The 18,897-nt window shown below is 44.3% G+C and overlaps 2 protein-coding genes and 1 pseudogene across 2 annotated transcripts; 2 read left to right on the top strand and 1 right to left on the bottom strand.

The window, feature by feature from the left end:
* The first annotated feature begins 541 nt into the window (after window positions 1-541).
* On the top strand, window positions 542-2,039 carry LOC133905737 (PRA1 family protein B1-like). Its single transcript, XM_062347498.1, has one exon. It carries the CDS (start codon window positions 1,146-1,148, stop codon window positions 1,794-1,796), a length of 651 nt encoding a protein of 216 aa, XP_062203482.1. The 5' UTR covers window positions 542-1,145; the 3' UTR covers window positions 1,797-2,039.
* A 4,516-nt stretch (window positions 2,040-6,555) lies between these two features.
* LOC133905655 (laccase-23-like) lies at window positions 6,556-8,401 on the top strand (annotated as a pseudogene).
* A 148-nt stretch (window positions 8,402-8,549) lies between these two features.
* Window positions 8,550-11,198, bottom strand: LOC133905676 (SWR1 complex subunit 6). The gene is made up of 4 exons (XM_062347441.1): window positions 10,991-11,198; window positions 9,985-10,087; window positions 9,200-9,303; window positions 8,550-9,088 (listed from the first exon to the last, which is right to left on the bottom strand). Exons 1-4 carry the CDS (start codon window positions 11,099-11,101, stop codon window positions 8,885-8,887), a joined length of 522 nt encoding a protein of 173 aa, XP_062203425.1. The 5' UTR covers window positions 11,102-11,198; the 3' UTR covers window positions 8,550-8,884.
* Window positions 11,199-18,897: the final 7,699 nt, after the last annotated feature.

Below are 18,897 nucleotides of genomic sequence, written 5' to 3'. Positions count from 1 at the left end.
GTGGAACTTTGCTGGTGTATTGGTTGTTTGTGTTAGGTCCAAGAGCTTGTGATGTTTTACCAGTTTTGCTGCCTAACTAGGACAGCTCTGCTCCCCCTGTTTGTTGTTGAATTTCTTGTGCATCTCCTTGCGTCTTTACCTAACCATTGTTTTTAGTGACAAGCTCTTTGCTGCTTTTCTCCGGAACTCTGGCCCCTTTTTTGTGTGTTTGGTAGGCCAAAAAAAATGCAGGGGAGGAATAAATATGAAATGGTTCGAAGACTTCAGGATGCAACACGCAGCTCCTTGTGACATTCTTTTTTCGCTTTTATAAAAAGGAAGGTGTTCCCAGTGACAACAATCTCAAATCTATTTCAAGGAGAGCTAAAATAAAAACTTGCCTAGATTCTAATGTGCGTCTTGAGAGCTTTGCAAAATCACAAATATAACCAATAAATCTATGGCTCATAAATTGTGTAAAAAAATTGGTGCAAATGTAGGCTTCCATTATGAATCTAATCTGATTATGCTAAAAGGGGGGGGGGGGGGAAACGAAAAATGGTGCTGCTATTTTACAAGTGACTGAAAACGCCTTCCTTTTCAGTCGACGAATATCAGCCGCCGGATTGCCATCCAACTGTCTGAACATCATCTTCCACCTCTGATTCTCTTCTTCCTCATATCACGATTTTATCTGACATGTTCGTCCCCGCAACGCCCGTCTCCGGTGGCTCAACCGCTGCCAGCACCTCCGACGGGCCGTCGTCTGTCACCTGTGGCCGGCGGAGCCCCGACTGCCGTCCGGCCGTGGCCTACGCGGGGCTGGCCACCTCCCAAAGCCGTCCCTGTAAGCCCGAGGAGACCTCCTGGACCCAGACCCCCTCTCGAACAAGAACCGCACCGGCGTAGTGCAAAATTATCGACTGAAATCGGCCTCAATTTCAGTCGCTGATCATTAGGGAGAGTGAAAGAAAAAATAAGGTGTTTTCACAAATTTCAGAAAAGAAAATGTGCAACCGTTGACCTGTCCATTCGTTGTGCCCTGTCGGTGGCAACTTCCCGAATAAATTGCCGTTTGCCTTTGGCGATCTCTCCGCGTCCTCCTCCCTCCTCAGATCCACCAAAGCCGCATAGAGAGAGAAGACAGAGAGAGATCGCGCAACGCCATGGCCGCGGCTTCCCCTCCCCTTCTCCCCACCGCTACTACCACCACCGCAGCATCACCAACCCCTGCGCCCACCGCCGACGCTGCTGCGGCCAACCCTGCAGCCACCCGCGCCTTCCTGTCCCGTCACCTCGACTCGGCCAAGCGCGCGCTCTCCGGCGCGCGGCCCTGGCCCGAGCTTATCGACCGCTCCGCGCTCTCCCGCCCGGAGTCCCTCTCCGACGCCGCCTCCCGCCTCCGCAAGAACCTCGCCTACTTCCGCGTCAACTACGCCGCCGTCGTCACGCTGTCCCTCGCCGCTGCTCTCCTCGCCCACCCACTCTCCCTCGCCGCACTCCTCGCCCTGCTCGCCGCCTGGTGCCTCCTCTATCTCTTCCGCCCCGCCGACGCGTCACCTCTCGCCGCCTGCGGACGAACCTTCTCCGACAAGGAGGTGCTCGGGGGACTCATCGCCTCCTCCGCGTTCGTCGTCTTCCTCACCTCCGTCGGATCACTCATCTTCTCCGCCCTCGCGCTCGGCGCTGCCATCGTCTGCGCGCATGGAACCTTCCGCGTGCCGGAAGACCTCTTCCTCGACGAGCCCGACCAGGCTGCCGGCAGCGCCAACCCCCTGCTCTCCTTCATCGCCACCGCCACCGGGGGACGCGTCTGAGCGCGTCAGCCACATCTCTGCTTCGCCGAACCAAGACACAGGTCATTGATTTGTTGTTTTTTCAGCTGAGAATAAAAGACAGAGTATACAAACATGATTCGGATCTAGTTTTGTTTCGATTTGCATTCGATGTATAAGAAAGGTTGGAACAAACATAGTGATCTTGATATTGATGTGACATTTCACTTCATTCATTGGAAGTAGTAACATGATATCGCTGTCCTCGATTTTATTTTGAATTCATGATTTGTGGCCATCTGCTAGAGATATGTATGATATTGCGGATTTGATTCCGGTCTTATTCAGTCTTACCTGACACGGACACCGGTATCAGAATTCTTCTCAAATTCAGGTGTCTGATTTAGTAAAAAAAAATAAAACTGAGTGTTGAGCTAACACTGGTCTTATTCGTGTAATAGCGCCTAATTCCATTGTCTGTGACTGCGGCCTGCAAATCCCTAACAGCAATAGCTGCGCCTCCAGGAAGGCGATCTCGGACAAAGCATTAACCAAGCAAGTGACAACCTAGGGGCAGAGAAATCGATTCCTTCTAAATATTTCCCACCATTTTGTTCAGGTCATAATCCTTGTGCAGTTTTGCAATGTTGTTATCGATAAGTTGATATGTCATACACATTGTTGAGCATCTTGGTGAATGAGGTAGTAATACAACTTTCCTCTGTCCAAGTCTCAACCCTTGTGCTTGCCATCGTTGGTATGATCACTGCGTGCGGCCTTGGCGCATTAGGATCAAGGCTGCTATGTGATACACATTGTTGACAGCGGCCGGCTACCACTCCCCTATAGCCACCAAGTCTCCCCTATATATTTTGCAAGTGAAGGAGAAGAAGAGGAAGATGAGATGAAAGAGGGAAAGGAAATTTTATAAGATTCGGTTTCACAGAAATACCTTTTTTTATGTTATGTGTCTTTTTCTTCTTCTCAGTTGCACGTACCAGTTTTTGAATAAGGAAGGACGGTATGAATCAAGATCTTGTAAGAGTCTTTCGGTGAAGGATCTTATAAAATTTTCTTTCTAAAGAAGGAGTAGAAAGAAGATCAGACTCTCTCAATGACTTCGCTGCATCCGTCGCTGATTGTTGAGCATAATCTTTAGAAATACAATACAATGGTAACTTGTATATGTCAATTGACAACCTGTATGTGTTGGAGGGAATGCGATTGAGACATAATGAAACAAATGCGTGCGCCCTGCAACAATCACAAAGCATGGCACCACAGCAGGTTGAGCAGCATTAGACGGCAGAGTCAATCAACTAAGTGATGAAAAAAAAAATTCAGTCACCTGACAGTTAGCCATTCCGAGCCAGTATACCCTGCCATACCATGAAATCCAGTGCTTTATGTATGCTAATAATCTAATTGTGTGTAATGATACAACGTGTTTCCATCGATCCGAAGTGAAGCCCGATGTATGTAGCCAGCGAGCTAGCTAACTAGGTGGCACAACTCATAAAGGTTTGCTGCAGATAAGCAGTCATCATGTTGGTGAACTCGTCGGGTAATACTCCTGATACTCTCATTCTATATCAAAAATGCATAAATCGCCATCATTTACCTTTGAAAATTCTTCATGAAATACATTTGATTTCCCTTGGGTCCCAGAGGGGCTTGCTAGGCATAAAGACTATAAGGTGTCAGCGTACCACTTAATATAAGATTGAATCACTCTTTAATCCACTCTTTAGGTAGCAATCACTTAACAACATTTTCTCTAGACTTATAAACACTAATCATTATCTAATAGCATGCTTAATCAACTTGAATGATCACTTTGAGCATTTTAATGGTTTGAATATCTTCTCAGGTGTATATAAACTTCTTTGAACTCTAGCACCTTCAAATTACCGAATGGAGAGTATTTATAGCCTTAAATCCACGTATTAGCCGTTAACCCAACGGCTCTGAAAAGCTATTAACACCGAATAATCTGGTAAGAACAGTAGTACTAACATCGGATCATTCGGTCAGTACACTCTCGCAAACTAGCCATTGAAACCTCACTCAAACCTCTATGAATACTGGACACTCTGGTGTATACTTCATCTTCATCACCGAACTATCCGGTGAATTATCCTGAGCCATCCGAGTCTTTCCTTCTTCTTTGTGTAAATTACTCTGGTATATGCATCCGGTATACATCACTTCATCACCGGACTATCCGGTGAGTTGTCTTCAGCCAACCTAGTCAATGCAACTCTCTCTGAAAATAATGCTTCGGTGTTACGCAGACTTCGGTGTTAAATCATATTGAATATGTTGTTATTAATCACCAAAATCACAATCATAGCCTAGTGGGGTCATTTTCGCTACAATCTTTTCCTTTTTGGTGATTGATGACAACACAACTAAAGTAAGTGGCAAATCACAAATGATACCTAATGTAAAGATCATTAGCGAGCACAAACTCTTACCACATTGCTTGGATGTATATTTTTACCACTTAGTTCCCTTTATTGTGGCTCTCTTTTTCTGTATGCGACTATCTCCCTTGAACGACCTATGCAAGAGCTTCTCTTTTGTCAATCTAAGCGTCTAGTATCTTTTCTTCTTTCCCTTTGTCAACTTTGGCATTTCTAGATGTCTTACTTGTTGCTACAATCTCCTCGTATTGTTCATCTTGCTTTGGTCATAAAACTTCTCCTCCTTTATTAACAATCTCCCAAAAAGGACTGTAAATACATATTGAACTCAAGTGAAAGATATTAGAACACATGGGAGAGAGCTTCACAAATCATGATCAATAAAAGGATACCAATTGTATAGATATCACTATAAACGAATGATATCAATTGTAGCCTATGAAAGCACATGGATCATAATTTATGAAACTCTCATAATATAGTCTAAAACTCCCCCTATATGTGTGCATATATATGATGAGAAAGAAATATATATGCACAACTAGACAATATATTAAGATAGGAAGTTTAAGCTATATTATGTATTGAGGTATCTTAAATAAATAAAAGATTTGACAATGATACCAATTGAAGTATTTGAGCATTGTATACCTCTGGGGACATGTTGATTGCTCCATGAGACTACAAAAGATATCACTAGAAACTTATGTTAGTCTCAAAATCATAGTAGGATATACTCCCTCTAAATATGTGCATACAAGTGTTGAATATTTGTGAGATATATATGCACTTGTTATTGATAACAATAAAGATTTATCCAATAGATTGAATCATGGCACATGAAAGATACTAAAAAACTAGTGCCAAGCAATAAACCTACAACTAATAAACCATGTAGTTTGCTCATGAGTTAGAGATAAACACAAGTAACCTACCATATAAAAACCTACACTAGGTATTGCAATAAATTAAAATAAGCATATACAATGCTAGATGAGGCAAATAAGCTATAAGCAAAACAAAAACACATGAACATAAGTCTAGCTACCATTTAACTCTTTTACCTTTGGATCAGGATTTGGGTATGTGGTGATCATGATCTTCATCAATGCGCATATCTTCTATACTTGGCTTCTTTGCTTGAATCTTCACTTCATTTTGTGAGCTAAGCCTCTAAATCCCTATAGCCGTCTCGGGCTTCAAATTTTCTTTGGAACCTAAATTGATTGGAGCCCCTTCGTGTTAGTGATGACTTTTTTGGAACCCAAATGGGTTGGTGTCACCTCCGATCCTTTCTCCTAACCATGTGTGCAACTACCTTGTCATTGTCTTTCTTCTTAAGTTTGCAGTGATTGCTCTTGGTCTTGATCTTGTAATTAGGCTTGATGTAGAGGTTGGATGTCTTATCGGAGAGGTTCATCATCTTTTTCTTCTTCTTGGTCTTCTTCTTGGCTTGCTTGCATTGAAGGACTTGTGGTCTTCTTAATGATATTTGAAGTATGTCACGATGGACCCCTTCGTAAGTTTCTTCACCATGGTTACATGATTATCTTTAGGAGGTTGGACATGTCATTTGCCCTTTATCTTGCTAAGTACTTCTTGAGTTTATCCACTTCTTATTTAAGCTCATCATTCTCTTGTGCAATAAGGTTGTTAGATGATTCTATAATAATATTTTCAACATAAATCTCATTGCAAAGGAGTGAGCTGGATAAAGCAATTAAATTATCATAAGAAGTAGAAACATCTACCTTATGATTGTGATTAAATAGAGAGGTAGTTTGCTTCAAATATACCTTAATTTGAGATTCAATACACTCAAATTTAGTTATAAGCTCTCCATGCTCTTGTTTAGCAAATTGAATTTATACAATAATTATTTATAATTAAAAACAAAGGTAGCATGAATGTCATTAAGTGTATTGAATTTTTTAAACTCTTTTGATTGTTTGTTGAATTTATCAATATATCAATTGATTCAGCTAGCTAGCAAAGAAGTAACCTCCATCGTCGAACAACAGTATTCCAAATGCATGCAAAACGAAAGAAGATCACCAGAGGAAGAAAACATGCATGGCGACTAGTTTCAGAGTTGTCTCTCTTTTCAACCAGAATATCTTGGGTTACCTGAAAGAAATCGCCATCAAAAGAGTCATCACTAGATTAACGTGTAGAACTCTACGTATGGCATTTGACTAATCAAAATCGCATCATTGGGCCGGCCGTTTCTTTGGGCTATCATTGTGACCGACATGCCACAATAGGCCTAACATGTACATGCTAGCGTTCCTCCTTTTGCAACCTTAGGTGTTGATGAAGTCCTTGAAAATAATGGAGACCTAAGCCTGTGCTACATATTTTATTTTGCACCCAACATGTACAGTGTGTTTCAAAGTATATTACAACTGCCTAAATCAGGGGCGAAACCAACCCTAAGCTAAGCTCCAGATTGGCCTATTTAAATTTAGATCAAACCTTAAAAAAACTACTATTTCTACAGTAAATAAAGGGTGATTTAGACTCATGACCCAGGCTGAAGCCCAGCCTGTTATGGGCTAGGTCCGCCCCTAACCTAAATCCATACTAAAAACTGTAGACCAAAGTTTTGGATTAAGTGATTCATGCATGGTCACTCGGTTGCATTTGCACCTTAATCTGACTAAGAATTCCATGCATCGATCTACCACATGAAAGATAACATGTTAAAGTGTGGTTACTAGTGACCAAAAAATGTGTTTAATCGGTGTTGGAACAATGTGCTGGGAACAGGGGAGTTGTGGGACATGAACCTCATCGACGTCATCCGCGCCGCCACCCTCACCGGTGCAGCGCCCAACGCCTCCGACACCATCACCCTCGAAGGCGCTCTCAGCTCCTCTGTAGCTGATGGTGTGGACCTTTATAATAAGAAAAATCAAAAGGAAATGAAATATCTAATTTAAAAAAAATCACTGACATATGAGACTCAAACAACGGAGGATGATAACTTGTTGAAATTTTAGTGAAATTTTGCGAATTCAATCTTTTAGCCAGTGAATGAAAAAAAATTATAAAACGATATTGGAATCCCGAAACACACCCAATGTTTACAGCTTGTATTACTAGGCTGTCACTGCTTTAATTTGCATTGCTTGGGTCGAAGCAAAACAGTAAGAGTTGAATCAATGGTGTTGGCAGGCACGACGACGTTCCCAGTGAAGTCCGGCGAGACCAACCTGCTGCGCTTCATCAATGCGGCGCTCAACACGGAGCTCTTCGTCTCCCTTGCCGGCCACACCATGACCGTCGTCGGCGCCGACGCCTCCTACACCAAGCCCTAGGCCACATCCATGCTCATGATCGCCCCCGGCCAGACTACCGACGTTCTCGTCACCTTGGACCAGCCCCCCACCCGCTACTACCTCGCCGCCCGCGCCTACGCCAGTGCCCAGGGCGTCCCATTCGACAACACCACCACCGCCGCCGTCTTTGACTACGGCGCCACCTCCAGTAGCAGCCCCACCATGCCGGCCCTCCCGGGCTACAACGACACTGCCACGGCCACCATGTTCACGACCAGCCTTCGAGGCCTCCGCAAGGCGGAGCTCCCGTCGCACGTCGACGAGAACCTCTTCTTCACCGTCGGCGTCGGCCTTTTCAACTGCTCCAGGAGCCAGAACTGCGGCGGTCCCAACAACACACGGTTCGCGGTGAGCATCAACAACGTCTCCTTCGTGCTCCCGTCCACCATTTCCATCCTCCAGGCGCACTACAACGGCGCGCCAGGCGTCTTCACTGCCGACCTCCCCGCCAACCCGCCGGTGCCGTTCGACTACACGGCGCAGAACATCAGCCGCGCGTCTCTGGCAGCCCGTGCCGGGCACAAAAGTCTACAAGCTCAAGTACGGCTCCATCGTGCAGCTCGTGCTCCAGGGCACGAACATCCTCGCCGCCGAGAACCACCCCATCCATATCCACGGCTACGACTTCTACATCCTCGCCGAGGGATTCGGCGACTTCAACGCCACCACCGCCAAGTTCAACCTGGACGACCCACCGATGCGGAACACGGTCGGAGTGCCGGTCATCCGGTTCGTCGCCGACAACCCGGGGGTGTGGCTGATGCACTGCCATCCGGACGTGCACATCACCTGGGACCTTGCCATGGCTTTCCTGGTGGATGATGGCGTTGGGGAGCTGTAGTCTCTGGAGGAACCTCCACCAGACCTGCCACTCTGCTGAAAGGCTCAAAGCATTAACACTTGCAATTTTAAGTTTTGGCTATTCATTAGCTTACCTGATGCTGATTATTTGGAACATTCATGTACCAATTCAACATTTGTTAACACAGCCTAGCTACCTACATCTGATTCATCAATAAACATTCTCATCGATGTAATTCAGATATATTGAAACAAAGAGCCACTTGAGTAACATTCTCAAATTGACAAAGAGATTGAGTGGCACACTGAAGCATTTGAAGTGCATAAGTCAGATTGCCACTACAGTGCAGCATTTGAGGGCTGCTATGCTAGTCACATAATATTTGTATTAGAGATCTAACTAGCTAGCGCAACTGCAGTACACTGCTGAGAAAATGGTCTTCTACCTCCTACAGAATACATAATATACACAACAAGCATGTCCAATTGATCAAAGCACAGATGACAGATCATTAGGGACCAGAAATACATCAAATGTAGCTTGTAAATATGAAGAAGTGAATCAAGCCACAAATTTCAGGCAGCGAGTATCATTGTGTATAACTTGACAGCGGCACGAACAGAACCGTGTCCCACACCTTACACATGTGTAGTTTGCAGAATTTCCGCAAACTGAGCAATAATGGCGTCGGGATGAAGTGCTCGGTGGGCCCACAGCAGCCCTCAAATATGTTGGGACATGAGGAGGAAGGGTCTCCAGATTTGCCTGTTACATTCCAAGAGTGAAAATCTTTTAAGGTGCAATTAACAAAGAAATATGGCAGGAAATAAACTTACAGAACAAGATTACGAGCTATCATCAACCCCTTCTACATACCTCTTGTAGCACATCCATGAATGATCTTGCTGCCCTCTTCTCCAAAGCTTTCCCTTGCCTTGTCTTGCGTTTCATATTCTTGGACTGCTTCTTTTGCATGAGAACTGCAGAAAGGCAAGTAAAACGCAAGATGACTGATAGATCACCACATCATGTCCTTTAAGAAATGTAATTTCTCTGGACACAGGATATCCACAATCTAAAACACTGACACTGATGCAACCTTCCAGAATGTTAAAGATTATTCAACATTGAAATGTCAAAATAAGCAGGGCGAATGCAATATTTCACAGAAATGGTTAACCCAGACAATAGAAGCTATAGCATGTTGAATTTAAACCCTACAAAAAAATATCTAATTTGATTGCCTTTGAAGGCGTTATAGAGGCCATACTCTAATCAACTAATGCATAATTTGGGACTTTGGGTTCTTGTTCTCACACTATGTATCAGAGAGGGACATGACTTTCAAAGGATAATCGCTTGAAAGATCATTTTAATCTTACTCATCAATCTACTTTCAAGAAACAGAAATGTGGAATGCTGCTGATACTAGAACTAGAAGCGATGCCACAATAATGAAGTTTGGCATGCATATTGAACCATCTCAATCTTATTCATCGATCTCTTCAGTGATGCAATTTGTAAAGATTCACTTGTTCAAGATGTAAATTGTATTATGCGTGTATCTACACATGAAATTAATCTATCCTTTTGCACTATGGCGTTGGATAATGTCCCTAAGAACAACATATCACTTGCTCACAATTGGAAAAGATACTGACCAGGGTCTTCCTCATCCGTGGACCCATACTCATCATCATTATGATCTACTATGTCAACCCTAGCATTATCACTCTCAAGAGCTTCAAGGCGAGCTAACGCAGCCTGCATGGCATTACAGATATGGAGATATTTATAGGAAGCGACCATAACGAGGAACAATTTCAGAAAAAATGAAAGATTAGTAACAATAAGCATGAAAAGAACATCAAAATGAATTAAATAGCATGAAGCTCTGAGTTAACAACTCAAATTCTTCATAATTTATCCTGAACATACTTCACTCAGGGATGAACTACAGAAGGACAAAGTAAAAAAGTCAAGGAAAGAGGATCTGAATGCAGACATACATTACAACAGTGGATAAAAAAATGCATAGAGCTTTACACAGTATAGTTGAGCTTATGGTTAGCTAAGCTATATACATTTTTTTATTACAGCTCAGATTGTTCGTATAAACTTTTCCACTGAAAACTTTTTTCAAAGTCAGAGGAAAACATATAATGCGAAAACTAAGAGCTACAAACAGTGAATAAGGCTCTAAATTTCCCCTTTCAGTAGTTTCTTTGTTCTTTGGTAAGAGCCCACGAGAAAAGTAAAAGGTACAATGTACAACACATATGGCACATATAAGCAGTGCAAATCCGGGATGGAACTCTTCGCCTAAACAATTTATAAAGCATGTTTACCAAAACTACTTGTCAATAAGGCCAATCCCTTCCAATGGTTATGTTATATCTCCTAAAGAAAGCTGGAGCCTTAACACGGTAACAGCTACCATGCAGAAGAACTATCCATAATTCCATATTGATACGGTGCAGTATACATGTCTACCTTCCTTTGCAGTTCTTAGTTCTAACTCAACACAAATGAATATTTTTTTTCCGAAATCATAACACAAATGAATACTCGGAGAAAAGGGAGCTTCGTGAGCGGAAAATAGCCTGGAATCAAAGGAAAGGGGGGGGGGGGGGGCGATCGATGAAGTCGAGAACGGCCTAACACTACCTGGGCGCGGTTGTCGGAGCTGGCGAGCGCGGACGCCATACGCGTGGCCATGCGGCGCGTGCGGGTGCTCGTCCGGCGGAACGGCCCGACATTCTCTACCTCCCCGTCCATCTTTTCTTGGGGTCGCCGAATCCTGTAAGAGGCAGCGGCGGGCGGATGAGCCGACGAGGGCAGAGGCGTGGCCGCGTGGAGTGGAGCGGGCGGCGGCGGCGGCTGGTGGGTGTGATGCTGAGGGCTCTTGTCTTCTCTTGGGCTACTGGGCCAGGCGGTACTCACTGGTGGGTTGAGCCCAATGGGCTTGGGCCTCGGTCTGGACTGGGCTGGATCTCGCGCCCCGGGCTGGGCCAGTGTCATTCTAATTCTGGGACAGATTATTACAAGTGTCACGAATGAACTCAGGGATCATTCACAGGCTGATTTCCAATTGTCATCGATGAAAAGCTGCTCAACTCATTAGTCAGAATTAGTCTTTCGTCCGGTCCGAAATAAGTGTGATGTAGATATCGGTCTCTAAAATATAATTTTGACTATTAATTTTTATTATAATATATTAATAAAATATAATAAAATTATACTATTATAAAATATTTTTTAAGATAAATTTACCTATGTTATTTTCAAGTATCCAAATTCAATATATAAAAATTAATTTATAGTCAACATTTAAAACATTTGGTAGTACATAATTTAAAATAATATTTATTTTGAACTTGAAAGAATAAAGAACGCTCATCAGTCACGTACATTGATTCCATTGCTAAGTGAGGAAAGGAAACATCATTTTACATAGGTTAAGTTGTACTTTCTTCATCATAAAGAATCCATGGTGAAAGTTGTGCTTATAACTCTGTTCATTTATGCTTATCAGCAGTTTTTGTTTTTTAAAAAAATGATAAGTTAAAATAAATATTAAATGTATTATTGATTTATGACTTTTCTGATAAGCTAATTTCTGATGAAATAAACTAAAAGTTGATAAGCTGATTGAGATTAGCTTTTTAAAAAATTGATATGCTAAGAGCTTAAAAATTACGTCTATAAACTAACTAATTTTTTCAAAAATTATAAATAACTTTTAAAAATTATATAAATTTTAACTGTGCCAACCAGATTCTAAAATAGAAAGTTGTACCGCTCACTCTCTTGCTGTGATAACTTTGGATAATCAGGTCATCTCCAACAGAAACTCTAAAAATCTATCCCTATAACACTATTACAGCATCCCCTAACACTATTACAGCATCATTTATTTTTTTTATCTTCAACAGCTACCCTATTTCCTAAATTTCATTACTCTCATCCTCCCCTCGGATCCACGTACATACGCTGTGAACAGTGATGGAGCCTCCTTTCCTGCCGCAAATTTGCCGGAGTCAGCTTCTTACCTCATTACTATACCGTTGAATACCGTCGCTGTTGGAGCGTTGTCCTCGCGCATCGATCGGCAAAAGAGCAAGCGGCACAGTGATACAGTGCGGATGAGGCTTCCGTTGGACTTGGCCTCACCACGGTTCAGAAATGCGATGGTAACCGTCCAAAAATCGCGGTTACCGACCTTCTCGGTGCGGCTCGGTTTCAAAAGTCGAGCAGTTACCGAATTTGAATTCAAAAAATTCAAACCGATTTTGAAAAAATCCAAAAAAAATCTGATAAAAAACTAGAGATGATTTCAAGAGTATCTGTGAAAACCAAACTTGAAACAAATATCGTTTGGACATCCAAATTGACGAGCAAACTTCGGATATATTTGTAATGGGCTCGTCTGTGTTCTGGGCCGAATGAACAGTCGCTTCCGGCCCGTTTGCAGCCCACGGCCAATGGATAAGGTGGCGTCGGATTGGAGCTTGCTGGCAGCGCAACACTTTCCCCACCGCAACTCCAGCAGGTCCACAAGCGGCGTTGGCGACTTCCCGAGCTAATCCGCTGAAGTCCGGCGCAAATCCGACGGTGCTTCGTCGGTTATCGCGGTCGGCAGCTCGGTTACCGACCGCATTTCTGCGGTAACCGACCGGCGGCCCCAGCTCATCGGCAGACAACGTCGCGTGCTCAATAACCGTCGCTATCTCCTCGGTAACCGCTGCTATTAACTCGGTTTTGTGATTATAACGATTGGTAATCATTGTAATACGGTCGGTAGTGATAGATTTCGTGTTATTTCGACGATGCATTGCGTTATGAGTTCGGTTGTGAACTGTGTAGTAGTTTTTTTTTGTGTAAAATGCACTGTTCGGTGATGAGTTCGGTTGATTCGCTGGGTTATAGACTTTATTACATTGAATTATCCGTGTACATGCGAATGATGGTAATATTCGTGCTAGATAATCGACCATTTAGGTGTATATGGTGCTAATATTCGGTCAAATAAGTTTATTAGTTGGGTAAGCATTGATAATTTTTGTGCAATTGAGTTGGGTAACGATTTGAACACGTGTGGACATATGTATTAGTAGGCTAACTATCGAGATTTCTTCTTCCTATAAAGAAATTGCAAACTAATCGATGACAGATAAAGATGTGGTGTGGCAGCATGGGGACAATTTGGCCCCGGGTTTTAGGTGTAATTATTGCAATAAGGAGAAAAGAGGCGGTGGTGCCACAAGGTTGAAAGAACATTTGGCAGGGTGCGGATCAAATATTGAACACTGTGATAGGGTACCTCCAGATGTACGTGATTATTTCAGACGTGAGTTGGATAGGGCAAGAGATAAGAGGAAGGGAAAGGCAGATGAGAGGGTTCGGAGGCAAGAATCAGCTAGAGTTCAAGTAGATTTGACATGCGATAATGAGGACACGGAAGAGGAACAGGTGCAGCGTGCCATAGGTCAATCGAGGGACGAGGAAGAGTTTAGAAGGAGGGCAGGCGAGTCCTACGAGCATGGAGGTGGTAGTGGTACTGACAGAGGGGGCTCTGTGTTAAAGAGGATCCTTAGGAGAGCATCGTCAACAAGGGAGCCACCACCAAGTGTCCGGGATTACAATGTTGCTTTAGCAAAATCCCCTGTGCAACCGAGGATTGACACCGGATCATGGAGTGCTAAGGGAAAGAAAGCGAAGAAAGCTATTGGTGTGGCATGGTCCAAATTTTTCCACACTTCAGGCATTCCTGGCAGAAGGGCGGACGATGCATTCTTTATTGTTGCAGTTAAAGAAACACAGAAATGGGGTGAGTGATTAAGTTTGTAATGAATTTACTATTGTCATACTTCTTTCTTTTTGACGTCTGATCATTTGTTCCGTAACAGGCGAGGGTGTACCATCTCCAACAGGCCGGGATATAGATGGTAAGTATCTGGACGAGAACGAAAATGCTTTAATGAAAATATTTGACAAGTGGAAGCTAGAATGGCCAGAATATGGTGTTACCCCAATGTTCGATTCGTGGACGGGATCGACACACATGAGTATTATTAATTTCCTCTTATATTGCAATGGTCGTATGTTTTTTCACAAGACTGTAGATGCGACCGTGTCGGACCCCTCCTTTGGGGTCACCTCGTGTAGCTCATACCAGCCCCTGGATCAGTAGCTGGTACGCACGAACTCCAACAGAAGTAGACATCGCAGTCATACATCGAATAAATACGATAATAGAGTACAACATAGAGTTCATTACAACAGAAGCCCGAAGGCATAAATTAACAAACCCTCAAAACACAGCGGAAACACATAAAAACGACTCAAGCCATACAGACAGCTTGAGTGCAAACGAAACCGGCTTCTCTAATCTTCATCTTCTCTTTCGACGAAGTCAGCCTCTGGATCATCTGGATCCACAATTAGCAAGTGTGAGTACATAAGGTACTCAGCAAGTCCTACCTCAAGGGGAAAATTAGATGCTTAAGGGTAGATCAAGGATAAGATTATAGAGTCTTTTAGGTTTTGCGGAAAGCTAGTTTTGTTGATGCAAGATTCATTTTGCAAAGACTAACTTTAATAAAAAAATATTTCCGAAGAGAACACATAAGTTGAGCTTATAGGGGTTGACGGCCCTGGGGGAGATACATCCGTCCCGCCAGTTCCCACAAGACTTTTGCCAGCGGACACACAGTCCAGGAGGCTTTAGGGCACAAAGTCAAAATCCTTCTTTTCGAAAACACGGGCACACAACCCACTCACGCACCAAGGAGATACTCATGCCGAAAAGCTAATTATTGTGACCAAATCATAGCATGTCCTTGACCGAGGACACGGCTATCCGGATAGGTTTAACACTCTGCGGAGGTTGTACACTTACCCACAAGATATGCACAGGCTCCCACCTTAGCAACTGGTGAAGCCGTCATAACGAGACGTAACGACCTCACAACGAAGCCACAATATCCACCCATGGGGCACTAAGATACCAGGGGCTTTAGAAGATTCACGGGAAGGACCACTTAGCAATCCCTAGGCTTTGACATAGCCTCAATCAATATCACCAGCCGGACCTTGGGCTACACACTACCCAAGTCTTCTCCTGGTCCCCATTGCCACTACCGGCCTCCGGGTGGGTACCGCACTAAGTCAGAGGGGTTAGGTCAAGTCCTGCCCATACAGGACATGTGGTTGTACGAGTGGATACTAGGTGAGATGTCACAGCGAACCGGTCCTTATATGACCGAGGCAAGAGTCTCCCAGCAAGAACACCACAAAGGCAAAACTTGCTCCAAGGTAGTTCCCACCTTCGTGGGGCACCTTACTCACCCTCGTCAACACTACTTTAGAGTTTTCACAAGAACATGAGTTTTACACGCACACGCATCAAGCACACATCACTTCACATTGTAAAGCATGATTATCGCATGTAAATAATCTAGTTCTTTCTTTTGAGCAAAGCAATCCTAAGCATTCTAGTAAACAAGCATTCATCCACACAATCATTATAGTTGATGTTGGGATCCTTCTAAGATTTCAACGGAATAAAGGTAACAATGACAAGGCATGGGATAAACAAGCTGGGTCATAACTATTCTAGCATTTCTTTAAAAATCACAACTATTAATCTAATCATGCGTACTCCTATTGTTTGAAACAATGGCTCTACGGGTTGTATTTAAAAACATAGGATCAACATGATCAACGGTTGTAGGACTTACCTTCGTTGAAGTCCTCGTCTGCTCCTTCTTCAAACTCCGGGTCCTCGGGGTTTTCCTCGAATACTCCTTCCTCTAATAATCGCAACAACGACAAAGGCACAATCAATCAAACAATTAAAAAATGATCAAACAATTTACAAAAATTATGAAATTAACATGATTGGATAGATCTCGAATTTAGATGAATATCGGTGGAAGAATTGAAGAAAACGGAGTTAGGACGGAGGAGAAACGGGCTTCGGAAGTTTTGCCGGGAGGGAAATTCAGAAAAAAAGAAAAGGGGAGAATATTTCCGGAATATTCTGCTGAGTCGGCTCAGGATTGGACTCGGCTCGCGGCTTGGCTCGGGCTCGGCTCTCGGCTCATGGCTCGGCTCTGGGATCGGCTCACGGCTCAGGCTCGATTGTCGGTGGGCTCGGCGGCTCAGCTTCAACGGGCGGCTCGGTTCGGTTTTGCGGCTCGGCTCGGCTAATATGGGGCCCACACGACAGCCACAGAGGAGAGAGGAATATAAGAGAGAGAGAGAGAGAGAGAGAGAGGAGCGGCTCAGGTAGCAGAGAGAGAACAGGAGGGAGAGAGGGGAAGGGGCGCGGCGGCGGCGCTGGCGGCGGTGCGACGGCTGAGGGCAGCGGCGGGCCTCACCGGCGGAGGGCAGCGGCGGCCGGAGGGAGGCGGCGGACCGAGGAACGGCGTCAGCCGGCGCGGAAAAGCGGCGACGGCGCACCGACGACAGAGCGGCGACGGCCGCCGGTGGCGGGACCCAGGTACGCTAAAGGAGGGAGAGGGAAGAGAGAGGAAGGGGGCCGGGGGGAAGCTCACCGGCGGTGACGCACTAGGAGAGAGGCGGTGGGGTGCGGAGGGGCTCGGAGAGAGAGAGTGGGGGTGTGAGGTGAGGAAGAAGGCACTGTTCACCCCTCCTTTATATAGAGGTCGGCGACGGAGCGGGCGCGCGGGACGAAGCAGCTCGGGGCGCGAGGCGAGGCATGGGGTACGAGGTCTGCCGGCGCGGCGCGCGGCGACGGGACGGCAGGCGCGGCGCGGCAGGCGGCGGGACAGGCGAGTTACGGGGAGGAACGGGAGATGGAAGAGAGAGAGAGTGAAGAGAGAGAAAGGGGGAGAAAGAGGGGGATAAATTTTTAGGGATTTGACAGACCGGCTACAGTCAAGATGCAAAATATTTGAACAAGGTGCATTATTTTTCTAAGTTGCTAACATAGTATTTAAATTGTTGCATATTTATTTGGTTTATTCTTTTATGCAAGAGATAAGAGCAGTGGTAATTGATTTGGGCCCACAAAATATTGTACAGATTATGACTGATAACGGGTCCAACTACAAGAAGGCATGTCAGGTTCTGAGAAGGGAATATCCTGCTATCGCGTGGCAGCCTTGTGTGGCGTACACGATAAATTTAATGTTAAAATCGGTTGGTGATTTTAGAGAACACGACATTGTCATCCAAAGTGCAAGGGTCATATCACGATGGCTGTACAATCATTCGAAACTACATGAAATGATGAAGGCAGCGATTAGTGGAGAGTTGGTGAGGTGGAATGCCACAAGATTTGGAACTACCTATTTCTTGATAGCTTTCTACGACGAAAGGATAAGTTCATGCAATGGATGGCATCTAGTGAGCTCCAGCAGTCTCGATACATTAGTTTTGATATTGGGAGATATGCACATAGTTGCCTATCCAGCTTACCATTGTGGGACAATCTAAAAATGGTTGTCGATTCCGTCCAGCCATTGTATGCATTCCTCCGTTTTGCGGATCAGGACAAAGTGCCAATATTGAGTGAGGTGCTCCTGAGATACACCATTGTGAAGCAAGAGTATGAAGCATTGTATTGGAATAATAGAGATTCTTTGGATGAGTACATGGCAATTATCGATCGCAAAATGCATAATCTAGCCAATGGGACATACATGAATGTCGGTAATACACTCCTACCGCTTGCTACCTTACTTTTCTGATGCTTGTGTTTCTAATGCTTTTAGTACTAATGTTTCGATCATCAACTTGCAGCGGCCGCTTTGAACCCCCGCACGCATTACTCGTATGGCACAGGTCCAACCTTGTTTGAAGATCTCTGTGAGGCATTTGAGAGGATGATTGATGTTACTACTGCCGCGGAAGCACTTATTGAGGCTGAAACATATCGGACAAAGTCTCTCTCATTCTCAGGTCCTCTAGCTGTACGGATGGCTTGTGACGGCAGGACTCATCCTAGTACGAAAATTTTTATATATCTATCTAAAGCGTCATTTTACCTACTTTTCTGAGCCTCATATCACTATACCTACTTGCAGCGCAATAATGGTCTATGTTTGGTTTGTCTACACCTACACTATCAATGCTTGCTAGACGCCTAGTGTCATAGTGCGCATCATCTAGTGGGTGTGAGAGGAATTGGAGTACATTTACTTTCATTCACACCAAAGTTTGCAACCGATTAAGCTACAAGAAGCTCCATAAGTTGGTATATGTCAACTACAACCTGAGAATACAGAACAACTTGGATGCAGGTATCAGGTCAACTGTTAATGATGATCCATTTCAGCGGCTTATGGAGCTCACATTGAATGAGGATAACAATCCGCTCTGGGAATGGATGGAGACCGAGAGATCAAATGCAGCCCTTGAGCTTGATGAGGAGGACACAGATAGCGACGTACCCCTGCCTACTCACTTGGTGACAGACACAGCGAACACACCTGACTTGCAACAATGGGCTACTACAATGGTTGATGACACACACACGGGAAAGAGGAAGAAGCAAATGACGCATACAAAGAAGAGCAAAAGGACTAAGGGCAAGGGCAAAAGAC

Source organism: Phragmites australis, chromosome 23, assembly GCF_958298935.1.
Source record: "Phragmites australis chromosome 23, lpPhrAust1.1, whole genome shotgun sequence".
NCBI classification, from domain to species: Eukaryota; Viridiplantae; Streptophyta; class Magnoliopsida; order Poales; family Poaceae; genus Phragmites; species Phragmites australis.
Note: the sequence above shows the minus strand (reverse complement) of the source record. Positions and strands in the feature narration are given on the sequence as shown.

What these genes read in the sequence shown, in the direction of transcription:
- LOC133905737 (XM_062347498.1), top strand. Translation starts at nt 1,146, where the DNA reads ATGGCCGCGGCTTCCCCTCCCCTTCTCCCCACCGCTACTACCACCACC.
- LOC133905676 (XM_062347441.1), bottom strand. Translation starts at nt 11,101, where the DNA reads ATGGACGGGGAGGTAGAGAATGTCGGGCCGTTCCGCCGGACGAGCACC. An exon ending in GCTCCGACAACCGCGCCCAG is followed by an intron (nt 10,088 to 10,990) that starts GTAGTGTTAGGC and finishes AATGCCATGCAG; the next exon opens with GCTGCGTTAGCTCGCCTTGA. An exon ending in CACGGATGAGGAAGACCCTG is followed by an intron (nt 9,304 to 9,984) that starts GTCAGTATCTTT and finishes GCCTTTCTGCAG; the next exon opens with TTCTCATGCAAAAGAAGCAG.